The sequence below is a fragment of the Peromyscus californicus genome, unplaced genomic scaffold (genome assembly GCF_007827085.1).
Source record: "Peromyscus californicus insignis strain IS unplaced genomic scaffold, ASM782708v3 Scaffold_1__1_contigs__length_55948999, whole genome shotgun sequence".
Taxonomy (NCBI): Eukaryota; Metazoa; Chordata; class Mammalia; order Rodentia; family Cricetidae; genus Peromyscus; species Peromyscus californicus.
The window spans coordinates 29885863-29904733 of NW_026294492.1; the positions used below are offsets into that span (position 1 = coordinate 29885863).

The 18871-nt window shown below is 37.5% G+C and overlaps 1 protein-coding gene across 1 annotated transcript in view; it reads right to left on the minus strand.

The window, feature by feature from the left end:
• Window positions 1-700: 700 nt before the first annotated feature.
• The window catches only part of Hnrnpll (heterogeneous nuclear ribonucleoprotein L like), a 33425-nt gene continuing 15254 nt past the window's right edge, over window positions 701-18871 (minus strand). Inside the window, exons 7-13 of the mRNA XM_052746345.1 lie at window positions 15449-15520; window positions 10659-10876; window positions 7283-7404; window positions 6139-6340; window positions 5039-5096; window positions 4853-4951; window positions 701-1734 (exon numbers count right to left, since the gene is read on the minus strand). Coding sequence (XP_052602305.1) covers window positions 1679-1734; window positions 4853-4951; window positions 5039-5096; window positions 6139-6340; window positions 7283-7404; window positions 10659-10876; window positions 15449-15520 — 827 coding nt within the window. The 3' untranslated portion in view covers window positions 701-1678. The remainder of the gene's footprint in view (window positions 1735-4852; window positions 4952-5038; window positions 5097-6138; window positions 6341-7282; window positions 7405-10658; window positions 10877-15448; window positions 15521-18871) is intronic.

The following is an 18871-nucleotide window of genomic DNA, read 5'->3' on the forward strand; positions in this document are numbered from 1 at the left end:
AGAAAACCTGTCTCAAAAACTCAAAATAAATAAATTTATTTATGGTGCCATTGGGTATAATTAGGTATTAAAGTGACAATAAATGAAGAAAATATATAACCTAGTATCCTACACTTTCTAGCTCCCACACTGGATGGCCCATGGCTGCCTATTAACTCCAGTTTCAGGAGATCCAATGCCTTCATCTGGCTTGTTGGTACTACTATGCACATTATACACTCTTCATACACACACATACTAACACCCCTTAAACAAACAAACAAAACAGATTTTCAACTTTAAGCCTTTGACTCAATTCTAAAAGAACTCAGAATTTTTGTTGTTAAAATTAGAAATAAAGAGCCAGGTGTGGTGGCACACACCATTAATCCCAGCACCCAGGAGGCAGAGGGAGCCAGATCTCTGTGAGTTCAATGCCAGCCTGGTCTACACATCAAACTCTAAGAAAAGTTTCAGAATAGCCAGATATACGTAGAGGAGACCCTGTCTCAAAAGAATGTCTTTTTTAAGACTTAAATGGAACTTGAAATTTTTATTTAATAATCTAAAGGTTACAAAACTGCTTCTGCTAACTATGGACTACTCAGATGAAAACTTTCTTTAAGATGAAAACAGGCTATATCCATTTTCTAATTATTAAAAAGGTATAAACTTCATAACAGCCTTAGTAAAAGATTACTTTAAAAGAGAAAGAAACCAATCCAGAGGGAGAATGTTTAATAAATGGTGTTGAGACAAATAGCTGTTTGATCAAAAATAAAATTCTTAAATCTTACACCATATAGAAAAATACATATATTATGATGGATCAAAGATTAAGAAATAAAAATGCAAATATCCCAAATTCTACACACAATTTTGGGAGGGCTAACAAGTTCTCTGAAACCCATCTATGGAACCCAAATGATTATATAGAAGAGGAATTATTATTAATTTTAACCTCTATAGTATTAAAATATCAATGTCAAATACTACATATACTTTTAAGATTGGGTCACATGCAAAAAAATGAAGATGAACACATTAACTTATTATTATAACTTTATAAAACCTCCAAGATGGAACTAGAACAGAAACATGTCAATACAAATGGATGATGACTTTTGAAAAGAAACACACCAATTTGAGTTTGAATGCATACCGTACAAGTGTGTTCATGTCTATGAAGCCTTTTAGAAATTGAAATCAGCTAAATCTGTACTTCTGGAAAGTCAACAAATGCAATACCATTCTCAAATTTGTTTAAAATAATAAATACAAATTATGTTTAATGAGTAACTATAACATTCAATCTTCTATTGTAGGAATTCTGTATTAAAATGCAATACTTTCACCTGCATTAATCTCAAACACAATGGGAAAACATTTGCAACAAATTAGCACTAAGAATGCAAATATATTTTACCATGGAACAAAATTTGTAATTATGTTAGAAATCATACGTTTGTAAAAATCTACAACGAAGCTGTAGACAGTCTACGTTATGGTATTCTATCTTAAGGTGAAAACAATATTTAAATTAACAACAAATTTACTTGAGGCAAAATATGTTTATTACAGAACAGGATCTTATAGTAAGCAAGGCAACATTAGATCAACCATTTTAGAATATTTTTAATGAAGTATAGTTTTAAAACTGTAATAAAGATGAACGTAAATCTAACATGCTCTTCTCTTCTTATAAATGGGATGATGTAGAAAAGCAAAGCTTCAATGTATAGGGATTGGAACCATCTGTAAAATTGAAAAAAGGGAAGTTAATATTCCATCAAAATGTTGAGGTCAGATTGAATTAGTAAATTATTTTACAGGTATAGTACTGGAAACAGGAATACAAAGAAGGCAATATGTAAAACTTTGTTTCTGTGTATGAGTGTTTCATCGTAAATACACCATGCGCATCTCTGGTGCCCGACCCCTGCACTGGAGTTCCAGTGAGCTAATGTGGGTGCCATCTCTCCAGTTCCAAGAAGGTAAAGATTAACCACCTGACCTAATAGACAGTAAGCTCCAGAAACAGTCTCTTACTACATTCCTACTGTTCTAAGCTTAAGAACATACTAATTTCTCAAGTAAATTAATTCATCACTAAAGATTAATAATATCAGGGTTAAACAGTTGTCACAGCAGAGTGCACCTACATAGAGCATATTGCCAACAGTACAGTATCTTAATTTGTTTGTTTTTGCTTTTTGAGACAGGGTTTCTCTGTATAACAGTCCTGGCTATTCCTGGCTATTCTGGGAGTTGCTCTGTAGACCAGGCTGGCCTCAAACTCACAGAGATCCACCTGCCTCTACCTTCCGAGTGCTGGAAGTATTATTTTCTGCCTGGCCCTTCACAAAAACTTGGGTGTTATAATATTTAAAGTATGTTTCTACACATAAAACCTTCAAATGATTTTTAAAATTTTACCCTTCCTTTTAACTGGAATGAGGTCATGCAATTTGGTGCCCAGGCTGTCCCTGGAACTGCAGGGTGTTGTCTTGTTTCCTTTTTCCCTATAACCATACTAAACAATTCATTTTTGCCATACATTTCTTTATTATTTCATTTTTGAAATAGGGTCTTATATATAGCCTAGCCTGGCCTCACACATTCTTGATCCTCCTGAATGCTAAAATTACAAATGTACTACACCTAGCTAGTGCTTTTCAAAGATGAAATTGTATACCCTTGAGGTCCAGGATCAAAGTAAATTACACAACATAAAAACTTCAAAACTTAGTTCTTCATAACATATGAAGAAAACCAAAACACAGAAACAAAGCAATTTACCTTTCTGGAAACAAATTAAAACAATGGAGTATCATTTGTCAGCTATCATACTGCTAAAACCTCAAGGTGTGACTCAATATTCTAATGCTGGAGCAACGGGCATTTCAATGTATCACAGGTGGTTATATAACCACAACAACCTTCCTAAAGGACAATCATTTTGCCAAAATATACACCTCAATGTCTTGTAGTAAGGGAACTGACCTATAAATACACAGTAAAAATGCACAGCTCTCCATAATTATGGGCTTCCAGCAGGAGTACAGGTGGGGAAGGACTCTTTTTTTTTTTTTGTTTGTTTTTTTAAGGGGCTGGTTACTGAGAGTTTGACCGTGCTCCAGTGAGTATATGTGCAACACAAATTGGATTTCTTATTTTTGTTTTGTTTCTTTTTTTGGTGTGTGGGGGAGGAGGATTGGGGGCAATGGAGGGATCACAAGGCTGAGGGGGTGGACCTGGAAGGGCAGGGAATGAGTGTTATCTGGGTGCATGACATGAAATTCCCAAATAATAAAAATATGCTGAAAAATTAAAAAATGCCAGCTATTAGCCAGGTGGTAGTGGCACGAGCCTTTAATCCCAGCACTTGGGAGGCAGAGGCAGGTGGATCTCTCTGAGTTCAAGGCCACCTTGATCTACAGAGTGAGTTCCAGGACAGTTTCGCAGAGAAACCCCGTCTCAAAAAAACAAAATCAAAACAAAAAAGCCAGTTGTTAACATGTTTATTGTAGTTAAGATAGACAGAAATAATCAGAGGGCTCATTAGGGAAGAGATTGGCCTCAAACGCCTCAGTGCTGGGATTAAGGTGTGCAACTCCAAATCAGCTAAAATACATTTTTTTTTTTTTAGTGCCACATATGGCAGATACTTTTAATTCCAGCATTCCAGACACAAAGGAAGATGACTAAACTGCACCATGGTATGTATATGACAAAACAGAATTAGTAAGAAATTAGACCACTCCCAATATTAAATTATGAAAAACAATGATGTTCTTAATCAATCTTGAATCACTCATTCTGAAGGGAGGCCAGCTACCATATAAAGACCCACATGGCTTCAACGGGCTTGTAATTAATGAGTAAGCTCAGAAGTGAGTTTTTCAGGCAATCAAACTTTGAGATGATAGTAAAACCAACATTTTGATTACAACTTTATGAGACAATGATTCAGCTGAACTGCACTCAAATTGCTGACCTTGAGAAAGTTAACAAATTTTTTTGTTTGAGACGGGATTTCTCTGTATAGCCCTGGCTGACCTGGTACTCTGTAGACTGGGCTGACCTCAAACTGGGATTAAAGGCATGTGCCATTACAGTCCAGCAAATGTTTACTATTTTAATCTGCTTCATCTTATGGTAATTTGCATACAGCCGCAGACATACAGGGATTGTATTGTGGGATTCTATGCCCATTTTTCTGTGTTATAAATAAAAATTTAAAAACACACAACTTGACATAAGAGATAAAGCAGAAGCATCAATTCCCAGCATCCAAACCCACAAAGATCCCTACTAAGATCAAAATCACTGTCAGTGCGATGATACAGACTACTGGAATACTCCCTCTAGAGAGGTCTCTATCCTTAGCTTTTGTTATCTTACTTTCCCTCAGCATTTCTCTTCCTTCCTTTCACCCATGCCCAGTCTACATTAAAATGTCTTTATTAAGCCCCAACACAACTCCATGAGTTCTGAATTTTTTTTTTTTTGGTTTTTCGAGACAGGGTTTCTCTGTGTAGCTTTGCGCCTTTCCTGGAACTCACTTTGGAGACCAGGCTGGCCTCGAACTCACAGAGATCCGCCTGGCTCTGCCTCCCGAGTGCTGGGATTAAAGGCGTGCGCCACCACCGCCCGGCCTTGAATTTTTTTTAAAGGTTTATTTTCTTTAAGGTAGTTGGGAGAATTTCAGAACGTGCCACCCTGTGGCTTTATTTAGGTTCTGAACAACCCTTTGGAGATAAACTGCCTCAGACCCCCAAGTCCCTGCAGCTCTCTCTTCCTGAGCACCCCTTCTCTCCCTAACTCTCTGCAATCCAACAACGTCTGACAGCACGGCCCACTGACGGCTTACTTGGGACTCGGATCTGGTAGTGGTTGAGTGCAGTGAGAGCTTCCACGGCGTCAGTCTTGCATTTCCACTCCAACAGCCCAGACAGGGTTTTAGCAGAAGCTGAAACAAAACAGATGCCAATCCAGCCATTACTTCTTTCTTGTCAGCAAGCTTCCTGCAAAGTCTTTTCCAGAGATGCTCACTCACCTTTCGCATCAAACACTTTGTATTTGATGAATGGAAGGACTTCGTGGTCGTTACACAACTGCCAGGGAAAGGAAAACCGAGTCAGAAATCAAGCCACATAGAAGTCTCTTTTGAAAGCCTTGCTGTAGAGTAGCAGTTAAGCCTTTACTATTATATGAATTAATGTACATTCAGGATACTATCAAGTTCTAAAAGAAAAAACTGAAAAAAGTGAAATTCTAAACTATGAAAATCATTTCATATACAATAACAGAGTTTTTTAAAGTTACAATATATTTTCTCAGATTTTATGAAGAGTAACTAAATACTGAAGAAAGAAAGTACCACTCCAGAAAGCACATTGTTCCTGAAATGCTCCTGCAGTTAAACAAGTTATAGGGAAGGGAATACAACATTTTATTATAGGTGAGACTTACAGTAAAGTAACTTTTCTGTTGCTTTTTATTTTTTTGTTGTTTTAGTTGTTGTTGTTTTTGAGCCAGACTCCTACTATGTAACCCAAGACAGCCTTGAACTCATGGCAATCCCCCTGCCTTAGCCTTCCAAGTGCTAGGACTATACACCACGCTCTGCAGACAAGATGATCCTGGAAGCTTCCGGTTAACCAGTCCAGCCAACTGGCAGGGTCTAGGTTCAGTAAGAGACCCTGTCTTTAAACACAGTGTATGTAATGCTCACTTTGGAAATGCATATACTAAAGCTGGATAAAAAGAATATGAACATGGACCTTCCCCAAAGACCATAAATTCATGAATTGTTCATGAATTTTAGAAGCAAGTTTAATTTTTTTGGGGGGGAAGGTTTTTGGTTTTGTTTTTGTTTTTTTTTTTTTTGGTCTTTTCGAGACAGGGTTTCTAGAACTCACAGAGATCCGCCTGGCTCTGCCTCCCGAGTGCTGGGATTAAATTTTAAAAGCAAATTTCATTAATATAAACAAGGCGGAAATCAACAGAGGAAAACACCTACCACCACTGACCTCTAGCCTGACAACAAAAAAAGCAGGATTTTAGAAAAGTTTTAAAATGAGATCGAACTATGAAATATCACAGAAACTTGAAACACAAAGATCAACATTCTATACACTTTTCTTCAGTACCTACCTTTGTGAAGGTCTCTTCTGTGACACACAGTGGAACATTATAATAATGCAGCACACAGGAAGGTGGCTGGATTATATTCTTAGATGCCTGGCCAGCACTTGTAAAGCGATTATTTTTACTCATTGCAAAATCTTTGTAGCTACTTGTACCATCCTCCAGCTCAAATATTTGACTTGGAACAACTGAATGTTGTTTAGATACACTAAAGATTAGAAAAGAAAAATAAGATAAGTAGCAGCAGGTAGTCACAAAATACTTTTATGAATAAAAAGGTGTACACAGTTATTTAAGTACAGTACAAAAGTATCCATTGGTATCTAAAGGATTGGTCCAGGAATCCCAACCCCTACTCCCTCACCCCCCAAGAGAAAAAACAAAAAAGATGCTTAATTCAATCAAATACTATAGTATTTACATATAACCCATGCAGAACCTTCTGTATTATTTACCCTTTTGTATTTTTTTGAGACAGGGTCTCAAAAACTCCAGGCTGGCCTCCTGCCTAACCTCCCAAGTGAAGGAATTACAGGTCTATGCCACTATGCTTGACTTTATTGCCTTCTGTATAATGTAAATCACCTCTAGAATAGTTCTAATATCTAACACAGTATAAATGCTAAATAAATAGTTACATTAAAGAATAGTATATTTATGTTCTGCACAGATACCATTTTTTCTCAAATATTTTCTTAAAATACAGTTGGTTGAAAAAAATAAGTACAGAATACACCAACTTGTATTCACTTTGGGTTATAATCAATCATTCTTACTGGTTAGAATATTTAAGAACTTATCTGTTTTAACATTTTATGGTACTAACACTAAAAACTAGGAGATCTGGATTAAGAGATGGCTCATAGAGTTCTTATTGCTATTGCAGATGTTTCTCAGCACCAAGGCTGGGTGGCTCACACCACCTATTTCCAGCTCCAGGGGATATGGTGCCCTCTTCTGAACTCTTTGGGCGCTTACATTCATGTACACATACAAACAGAACTTTAGAAAGAATAATAGTATAACTACTACAACTTGTCAACATTAATACTAACCGTGCTACCTTCAGATGTATGCTCAGTTACTACAAAATACTCTTTAAGTTAACAAGCATTTCAAAACATTGTTAATAATTATGGCAAGTAATTACCAAACATTAAGTCTTTTCCCAAAGAGTTTGACATTATTAAGGTGTGTGACAGCTCTTTCTACAGCATACTCGTCACCCATTTCTACAAGTGCTGTACCAGGAATGGTCTTCATAAATTTTACCTGCAAACACAAAAATCCCCCCAAGATCATTTCTTAGAATCCTTTTTTTTTTTTTTTTTTTTTTTGAGACAGGGTTTCTCTGTGTAGCTTTGCACCTTTCCTGGAACTCACTCTGTAGCCCAGGCTGGCCTCGAACTCACAGAGATACTCCTGCCTCTGCTTCTCGAGTGTTGGGATTAAAGGTGTGCGCCACCACCACCCGGCTCATTTCTTAGAATCTTAACCTTATTCTGTCATTTTTACAGGATAGCCTTAACTCTTACCAAAATTGAGTGGAGTTAAAGGGGAAGACTGTAATTGTACTCCACAGCCCATGGAGCACAGGGTTGTCCCAAGGCTGTGACCTAGAGGTAAGCTACTTAATTCCTCTATACCAGACTGTCCCTATAAAATGAAGATAATAATGATTACATCCCTAGGTACTCAGCCTAATCAATATTAAACAAATATCTGAGTATCTAGTATGTTTTGATAAGCATTGTGCTAGTGCTACAGACTGAATGGTAAACATAACCGTCTTCATCTTTATATGGCCATAAACAATTTAGAAATGTTAAGGCAATAAATAATACAAGACATGCCAGGCGGTGGTGGCGCACGCCTTTAATCCCAACACTCGGGAGGCAGAGGCAGGAGAGGATCTCTGTGAGTTCGAGGCCAGCCTGGTCTACAGAGTGAGTTCCAGAACAGGCTCCAAAGCTACACAGAGAAACTCTGTCTTGAAAAACCAAAAAATAAGACAGCCTAGAGACAGCATGATAGCAGGAAGTGCAGTGCTGGTTACATAGAACTACTAAACCACACAGTAATGACGACAACTTGAATACACTTCCCTTCTTATGTTAACCTCAAGGGTACAGAGAGAATATGTGTAAATCTTAAGTTCACCATTTATTACCTCTAGCACGTTCAGTTTTAAAAGGATATCCTAGCACTATATACCATACGTGTACAAACTGGTAATACCAGAAATTTGCAGCTTTACTTGAAGTCAGTTGTTTTGCTGTAGGCAATACTTTATCCTTTGATTTAATTCACTAATATCCTAAAAATTATCTAGCAATTATTATATGGTATGCATATTTATGTAAGTATAAATGTGGTTCTAGGCCTCCGCCCCCCCCAAATAATTAAATCAATTAGAAAAGTACCAGAGAAAGCTCAGGGGTTAGGAGCATTTGTCGCTCCTGAAAAAGACCCGGGTTTGATTCTGAGCACCTATGCAGTGGCTCACAACCATCCATAACTACCATTCTGAGGATCCAATGCCCTCCTCTTCTGACCGCCACAGGCACACACACATCATACATACGTACATGCAGACAAAACAGTCATACACATTTATAAATCTTTAAAAAATTAAACCACTGGAAAAGTTTAAATGAGTATCTTTAAACTTAAAGGATTAGAATGGTTTAAGTTTTATGTACCGCAATCCATCATTTAACATGAGATGGCTCAGCAGTTAAGAGCACTCACTCACTGGCTGCTCTTCCAGAGGATCCAGGTTTAATTCCCAGCACCCACACGGTAGCACACAACTTTCTGTAACTCCAGCTCCAGAAGATCTAAAGCCCTCTTCTGGCCCTTCGGGACCAGACATGCAAGTGGTGCATAAACATACAGAGGCGAAACACCCACACACATAAAATACAACAGACAAAAGTTTAAAAAGTATAAAAAGTTTGAGGTAACATGAAATGAAACAGAAGAATTAGTCAAACATACCAAAAACTAAGTCAAGAGACAATTCTTAACACAAAGGATATAGATTAAACTTCTTGAATTTAGTTGTCTACCTACCCTCAGACAAGATACAAAATATTTTCTTTTTTCCCCTCTTCTTAATATAATGAAATAATGGCGATAACTTGGGACTCTCAAGAGCTGCTGATCAGGGTTTTAGAATTAATGAACTAAGAACTAGGAGTATCAAGTTTTTAGGCCATTCTCCCACTCCCAGACCATGGGCTCACATGTTTATACTTTCTTATCACTATGGAAAGAGTATTAAAATCACAAGAGGAAAATAACATTATTACACTATTGGAACACTCTGTCAAAGTGGGTAGTTCCAAGTATTAACTGAGCTCAAATATAAACACACTGTTCCTCACAAGATGATTGAGGCTGGCTCAGCCATCGAAAGCACTTGTACTCTTGCAAAAGACCTGAATTTAGTTCTAGAACCCACATGGTGGCTCACACCATTCCTAACTCTACTTCCAGGGGATCCAAAACCTCTTCTGACTTTCATGGGCCCAGGTAAACATGTGGTGTACAGACATACATGCAGGCAAAACACTCACACACATAAAATAAAAAAATAAAGAAACAAGTATATAACAAACCCCCCTCCCACCCCCAAAGCAAGTCAAGCTCTGAGACTCACTTATAAATATCTAGCTCCATGAGTATAACTGCTCTTGGAAATTCTATAGTTTAACATGTTAAATGCTAAAACCAAATATAGGTTTTCTTCTACCACTGAAGTAAAAACATTATAAACTGAAAATGCACTTAAATGTATCTGGTCTACCCAACATCATAGCTTGGCTGACAGTATACTGTAGAATATCTGTATCAGTTTCTTACTCATGTGATGATAACTAGAAAGAAAGTCTGGCCTGGTGCTGCTTCTCAGGACTACAGAACAAATGTTACACACATTGCTAGTATGGCAAACTTTAAATTCAGAGTACGACTTTTATGAAACGTATCATGTTTACAACATCACAAAGTAGAAAAATCAGGAGTCAAACAACTGCTAGCATAGCATTTATCTACACAGGCTTCCTGCCTTTGGTATACTAGTAAGTGACTGAACTGCTGGTGCTTTGGACCCTGCTCATTATACTGGTCCTTTAAAACTTTTTTTTGGTGGTGGTGGTGGGGTTTCGAGACAGGGTTTCTCTGTGCAGTTTTGGTGCCTTTCCTGGAACTCACTCTGTAGCCCAGGCTGGCCTCGAACTCACAGAGATCCACCTGCCTCTGCTTCCCAGTGCTAGGATTAAAGGCGTGCGCCACCACCGCCTGACTTAAAACATATTTTTATTACTATCAATCTATACTGATCACTTGTCAGCAAAAAAAAAAAAAAAAAAAAATCATTTCTGTACGTTCATACATACTGGGTTTTAAGCTTATGTGAGTTCATGACTGAAAGAACTTAAGATGTTCCTGACAGAAGTGTGTAGCATTTTCTGAATTACTACTAGATTCTCCACCAAATAAACTAACAAAAAGAAATTCACCTTTTCGATATTTCCATACAAGCAGAACAGGTTGAAGACTCTTGAACAGTTCATTTTGAGCTGGTGTAATCCACTAACCATTACAACGGAGCCAGAGGGACTTCCTCCATGCATGTAAGAGGAAGAAGCTTGTGGTAATGGATAAGCAACAAGTTCAGGTGTATCTCTAGAGCCCATTCTATAACGACTTGGTAAAGGCAACAATGGACCATGCGATCCTGTAAAAATGACCAAAATAATAAATAAGTAACACACACATACATTTCCATTTACAAAAATTAGTAGATGCACTTCATATAAACCCAAGACCTTGTATATTCTAAGCAAGCACTCTGCCACTAAGCTAAAACCTCATTCCCCCAAATTAAACTCTCAAAATTTGCTTCATGTACACCAAGAAAACCTTAAGTATATGAATATTTAAATATAAACACAGGAAACAAAATCAAATCAGCATTTATATGTACCATACCCAACACACAGCTATATCCACATATACAAAATTTATATTTTCAAAAGGTTTAAGACTAGGCTAGACTAGAATTGTGGGAGCCAGTGTAAAACGCTGGGATATGTATGTATATATGTACGTATGTATGTATGATGCTGTAATTCAGCTAGGCATGGTGACACATACCTACAATCCACTACTTGTTAGATAAGGCAAGAAGAGGATCCAGAACTGAAGGTCATTCTCAGTTCTATAGAGGACAGCCTAGGTTATGAGATCCTTAAGAAGAGAAAAAAGGAACAGAACAACAGAAAACCCACCATACAGACACCATTTATTCTACTGTATATAAATAATACCTGTTTAAAAAAAACCTGCCAATGTCTTTTAGAGAAGATAGAATAAAAAGAAACTACCTCTATAATTAATATAAGAAAAAATATTTTCAAGCCAGTGTGATGGTGCACGCTTTTAATCCCAGTACTATCGAGGCAGAGTCAAATGGATCTCTGTAAGTTTGAGGCCAGCCAAAGTTACAAAGTGAGACCCTGCTTCAAACAACTCCTCCACAAAAGGGAAACCATTTTCAGTTCTACAAAACGTTGTCTCCTCAAATATACTGGACTATAATGTACTTTCAGAAAATAAATACTAGGATTCATTAGTTAGTACCTCATCTGTATACAGGTCCTCTATCATCCTCCATTAAGAATTCGTGCGTGCGTGCGTGCGTGCGTGTGTGTGTGTGCGCGTGTGTGCGTGTGTGCGTGTGTGTGTGTGTGTGTGTGTGTGAGAGAGAGAGAGAGAGAGAGAGAGAGAGAGAGAGAGAGAGAGATGGATGTTGTGTGCCATGGTAAAAGGACCATTGTGGGTTCCAAGAATCTGACTCAGGTGGTCAGGCTTGGCAGCAAGTGCCTTTACCCACCAAGCTATCTCTCAGGCTTAAAAATCTCCTTTTTCCCCCACTTTCTTTAAAAAAAAAACAAGAACAAAAACACCCCCCCCAAAAAAAAAAACACAAGACCCACCAGAAAGTATCTAAAATTCTAACGGAAAATCTCTCTACTCGCTACATCTCTTAAACCAAAAATCTTTATTTCAGAATCAACTTGCTAAATTTAAGAGTTGTAAACCTTAAGTTTTTTTGCATCTACTTCACTCTCAAGGTGTTTTAGTGTATAACAGCACGGAACAACTGTGAAGAAATGGAGGTACTACAAGCAGGCAGAGAGAGCTTGGCAGTGGTGGCGTACGCCTTTATTCCCAGTACTCAGGAGGCAAAAGGAGACTGATCTCTGAGTTCAAGGCCAGCCTGGTCTAAGAGTGTTCCAGGACAGCCAGGACCACACAAAGAAACCCTATCTCAAAAACCAAGCAGAGAGTAAATTAACAGCAATTAAGAAGAACCCAGAAACAACAACTGAGATGGAGATCTGTAATTCAACAACATAAACCCAGGGGGCTAAAGAGAGACGTCAGCAGTCAAGAGAGCTTACTGCTCTTCCAGGAGACCTGGGTTCAGTTCCCTGTACTCATGTAAGGCATTGCACAACTGCCTACAACTTCCATTCCAATGGATCTGATACCTTTCAGTCTCCTTGGGAATTAGCACGTGATGTACATGAAGCACACACACATACACGTTAAAAAACAAAAACCACCGAGCCGGGCAGTGGTGGCGCACGCCTTTAATCCCAGCACTCGGGAGGCAGAGCCAGGCGGATCTCTGTGAGTTCGAGGCCAGCCTGGTCTACAAAGTGAGTTCCAGGAAAGGCGCAAAACTACAGAGAAACCCTGTCTCGAAAAACCAAAAAAAAAAAAACACCAATAAAAATTCCTCCACTGTAATAAATGAATAAATAAATAAATAAAAATATAAGCCCTAAACATTTAGGGTGCTCCTGAGTTAGTGGTTACAGAAGCATAATCTAGAACGTATACAATGTACTCCTTGTATACAATAAATACCAAATCTCGAGCTGGGTTCCTCATTGTAAAAAGAAACTGTAGGGTTTTTTTTTTGTTGTTTATTTTTTGTAGGACTCAAGGACTTTGATCATCATATTGCAAGTCGTTATTCATTATACTGCCTCCTCGCCACTACCATTTGCTTATGCCACAACAGTTCCCTAAAGTCACTATTCCTTTCCCCATGGGAAGTAAAAAGACCTGCAGCAGATAAGCAGTACAAACTTCCACTTAGCTCGAGTTGGACAAAATTCATGTTAATGAGATACAGGTTAAGCAACATCCAAAACGAGTACGAGAGAATAAAAATGCTGTGATTTTTTAACTACAACCATGAGTCAAGAGAATTAAATTATCTACATGATTTAGACTGTTCTGTATAGCCAGTCCTAAAGAGCAGATGCAAATCTTGATGCTTTAAAAAAGAAAACTCGACGGGCGGTGGTGGCGCACACCTTTAATCCCAGCACTTGGGAGGCAGAGGCAGTTGGATCTCTGTGAGTTCAAGGCCAGCCTGGTCTCCAAAGCGAGTTCCAGGCACAAAGCTACACAGAGAAAAACCTTGTCTTGAAAAACCAAAAAAAAAAAAAAAAGAAAGAAAGAAAGAAAGAAAACTAATGTTTCACATATTTTTTTTTAAAAATCCATTTATAATGGGAATATGTAATATAAATGACATCATTAACATTTTGAAGTCATGCCCTATCTTTCAAAATAGAAAATCTTTGATTCAGAAACTATATCCAAAAATGCCAGGCATCAACTTATGACTGCTTAAAGCTCACTGTTTAAGAATGGTGATTTCAAAAGCATCCTGGTTTACACCTTGAGTTCCGGGCCAGCAGGGAATACAGTGAGACCACGTCTTTTAAAAATAAAGCAACAAATTTAATCTAAATGAGACTACTCACCTGACTCATAATTATTTTCTTCTATTTTCTCTTTATTTTAGATCATTACCTAGGAACATCCATGATGTGACACAAAATGCACTAAAGCTGGTCTGCTTAACTGCTGCTCTGAAGGTCAACAGTTGTGACCTGCACGTTTGTAAACAATTTCCGCACCCCCAGGAGCACCCCCAGGAAACACTCCTAGCTTCTTCCTGCTTCATCTTCTTTCACTTCTCTTTGACATAACTGAGAATAGATGTTCCCACTCAACCCTGAGACAACTATCCCCTGAAAGCAACACTCTATCATCTCAATGGTCCCCGTTTAGCAACGACCACTCCAAATGGTGCATTTCTCTTTACATAAGCTACATTATTTGTCCACCCAGTTCTTTCAGTAAAATACACCTGATAACAGAACACTATTCCTCAAAACCTGTGCAAAGTTAACAGTTTCAATGCTACTACAGGAGAGCTCCTTGTTTCTCATTTATTCTTTCATAGTTTCTAGTTCGTGTGGCAAATAGTTAACCAGGTTTTAGCCTTTGAGTGATTGCCACTGAGACACTGAACTCCAAAAATAACAACCAACTTTCCTCCTATGACCTGAATTCAATTCCTGGGACCACGTGGTGGAAGAGGAGAACTAAGTCCTCTGACCTCCACTGGCATGCACACACAAAATTAAAATGTAATAAAAACAAAACAAAAAAACACAGCTGAGTGGGGGTGGCACAGGCCTTTAATCCCAGCACTTGGGAGGCAGAGGCAGGCAGATCTCTATGAGCAAGATCCAGGATAGCTACACAGTGAGACACTGTGTGTGTGTGTGTGGGGGGGGGGGGGGGGGGGGGGGGGGGGGGGGGGGGGGGGGACAACAAACAAAATCCCAAAAGCTGTACAACACTTACTGTTTTAACAAGAAAATGTTTCAACTTCCTCTGTCATATCAACTATTAGAAAATCTTGAACAAATTTTATCACAGACAAAAAATAAATTTTTCAAGTTTAAAAAAGATGGAAAGATGGCTCAGTGTTTAAGAGCATTGGCTGCTGTTCCAGTGGACCTGTGCTCAATTCCTAGCAACCACATGGAGGCTCACAACTGTCTAACTCCAGTTCCAGAAGATCCAATGCATTCTTCAGGCCTCCTCAGTCACTAGGCACATACAATGCAGGCTAAACATCCATAACACATAAAAATAAAGCAAAAACCAAACCACAGGAACAGAAAAAAAAAGTGTGTTTAATTCCCCAACCAATTTATTTCAAGGACTATTTAATGTATCAATATCCTAAGAAAAGAAGTTTTGGACAACTTCTTGAAAATACATTGTAATGGGCTGATCTCACATAAACTACATCAGGTGATTAGGAGCTCAGGAAAATACACAGACAAGAAACAGAGCATTTGTCATCAGAAAGGCAAATATTCTAGCAGTTGATCTACACTACCTTCCTACTGCCTTGACAACTTACCATAGCCATCATGTCTAAACGAAGAAGGATGATCTCCCAAAATGGCTTGTCTCTGGCGACCCTTTCCTCTATCTGACACAAAAGTAGAAACATGGTTTTAACAATTTTGATCCAAGTACTTAACAGACTTTTCACATGGGAAACACCCATTCAAAACATCCATATATTTCATAAAAGAAATATTACTCCTGGTTAATTTTAAACATCCATTCATATCCAATGCAAATACAAACACCAAAAGTTTAAGAAAGTAATTCTATCTAACAAATTCCACTGGAAATTATGTTTCGGATAAATGCCAAATACAATCACACTTTCAAATTTAAAAGATTAGATGCTTTGCAGGAAGTGAATGTACACAATGCTAGAGTTTGACACTGTACACAAGTTTTTACCAATACATGTCTTTAAAACAAGCTTGTAAGTGCAGTACTTTTGAAAGACAGTACCTGAATCATACTATTAGCTTCAACAGCAACACATTTTCAAAGTGGGCTTCTTTCAAGAAGTTTCAGCATAAGCCAACAACAACCTGTATTACATGGTTTCACAATCAGTAAACACAGAGTATTTTATATGTACATACACATATTTACAAACACCTACTGACTTGAGAGCTGAAAATCTGCACATCACTGGCTTTATGTTGTATCATAGATAGGTCATTTTCTATCGACCATAACATCAAGCAGAAGTATGAGCAACCTTCAGAGTTTAAATATGCCAAGATAAACCTAACCAAGGGGGCTACATTATTGGATGAGACTACAATACTCTGAAATTTTTATTTTAGCTATATTTTCAAAAAAGGCATGCCAATTTCCTCAAATCTTATTTGAAAGTTTTGTTTTTTTTTTTTTTTTAAGAATTACTTCCAGGTTTCCAAAATAGGACTTCTGCCAGTTCACAAGTTTCAAATTCATGTAATACTTTCAGAAATTTGCTGATCCAATTACAGTGCTCAAAATATCCTTAGTCACCTGAACAAACAAGGTTTGTGGAAGATGAGAAATACTAACTTTCATTTCAGTCTAGAGAAGTTTATATCTAATTACCTCTTCTAACCACACTATCATATCACTGGAAGGGATTAAAGAGGGTCATCTAGTTAAACTTTTATTCCATATTAAAAAACAACCAAACAACAAAAACACTCTTAATAATCCCTTTTGGCCACTGCTTAACCAATACCAGTAATAAGGTATTCACTATCTCTCTTTACATTTATAGAAAACCTAAATTTCAAGAAAATTACTTTCTATACAGAACAGAAACTGACCCTCCATCCACAGTCTAATGTATTACACTTAGTACTTAAAACCCTGACCTCACCTCCTTACACTTAGTACTTAAAACCCTGACCTCACCTCCTCAACCACTGCTTCTCCTGGCTAAAAGAATTTCTTTTTTCTTACATGGTTTCTAGCGTTTCCCAGTATTGTGTCTATTCTCTTAAATTAATCCAGTCTGCTGATCCCTCAGGTATTGTGTCCTCAAGTAGATACCAAAAACTAAATTCAATTCCTTATCTCTTCTCAGAACCATGTTTTCATGGCTTGAGTTTTACTGACAGTTAAAAATGTTACAAAGAAAGAGTCCAACTAACCACTAATTTGTTGTACAGTTATAGAAACCCACAATCTTCATACATAAAATAAAGAGTAGAAGATGGGTGTGTGTGGTAGGTAGCACATGCCTTTACTCCCAGCACTCAGGATACAGAGGCAGATAGTGAAACCTCATCTCAAAAAGAAAGTATTTCCAAGATATCTTTCAGCTGTATATTTTTATTTAAAACATCCACTATCAAAGATAAAATCACATAAAACAAAAGGAACAGTAAAGTCAAACATTAAGCCTATTATAGTGTTTTCTTAAACTCTATATTCAAGTAAAATCTGATAAATGCTATGCACTTTCTTCTCAAAAAGGTACACATATATACAGTATGTAAATTTTGTGTAACATTTATGGAAGGGTTCCCTGGAGTTCAGGCTAAGGATTCTTTGTAATAAAATGTAATCAGTGTTTTTTGTTTTGTTTTTCTGAGACAGGGTCTCTCTATGTAGCCTTGGCAATTCTAGAACTCTCTCTGTAGACCAGGCCGGCCTCCAAATCACAGAGATCCGCCTGCCTCTGCCTACTAAATGCTGGGAATAAAGGCGTGCGTCACCACCACCCAGCTTGTAATCAGGTATTTTTAAATGAATTTTTTTTAGAAAATTGTATTTTAATGAGGATTTCTTTAGTAAAATTTCTTCAGTAAAGATATATAAAGATTCTTTTGTCTTTTTGTTTATTTATTTTTTGAGACAGGGTCTCATATTGCTCAGGTTGACTACTTTAAACTCCTGGTTCTTTGCCTCTACTTCCCAATTGTTAGGATTATAAGCACACACACCATACCTGGCTCTCCATGAAGGTCTTTGGGAAAAGCAGGTAAATAATTTTAATGATCTGTCAATTCAACTCAAGCTTAAATCACTACAGAAACTATGTTTATAAACTGCAAGTCTAGCCAGAAAGCTCTGTCAATAAAAATTTGGAAAACAAGAGTATTTTTTCCTTAAAAGTATAAATATAAATTTTACTTCCTTTAATTATATCTCTATTAAATATCTACTGTACATATTTCATTATCTAATTAGAATTGCATGAAAAAAACTAAGCTGGCTTTGTGTAAAGTTCAGGCCTTTTAAAAGAATACATATAGGCGCTGTAGAGATGGCTCAGTAGTTAAGAGCACTGGCTACTCTTCCAGAGGACCAGGGTTCAATTCCAGCACCCACATGGCAGTTCACAACTGTCTGTAACTCCAGTTCCAAGGGATCAGACACCCTCACACAGACATACATGTGGGCAAAACATCAATGCACATTAGATAAATAATTAAAAAATTATACATATAAGCAATGTTAAAATGTATAAATGCTTCACTGGGCATGATGGCACACACCTTTAATGACAGCACTAGAAAGGCAGAGGCCTGCAGATCTCTAAAGTTCAAGGTTACCCTGGTCTACAATGCAAGTTCCAAGATAGTCAGGGCTACACTGAAAAACCCTGTCTTGAAAACAAAAAACAAAAACAAAAAAAAAATCTATAAATGTTTCAATATACAGTAACATAATGCAGCCCAAGCTGTTTCAAATGAGTAAAGACCAAACTCAAGGTTTCAATACCGTCAGTGCACAGAAACAACAGATTTCTCATCAACCATTTGTCTTGTTATTTGAGTTCCTAAGGATTTGTTTTCCAGTACTGGATTCAACTGCACCAAAGAGAGATCAAGCAAATTTCCCTAAGTAACAAAACTGGGGCTCTAACAAAGACACATTTTACAAAACAAACTTATTTACAATTCCATGCACAGGATGAAATGATTCCCTGGAAATTGAGAGCTAAAGAAGCCAATCACCCAAA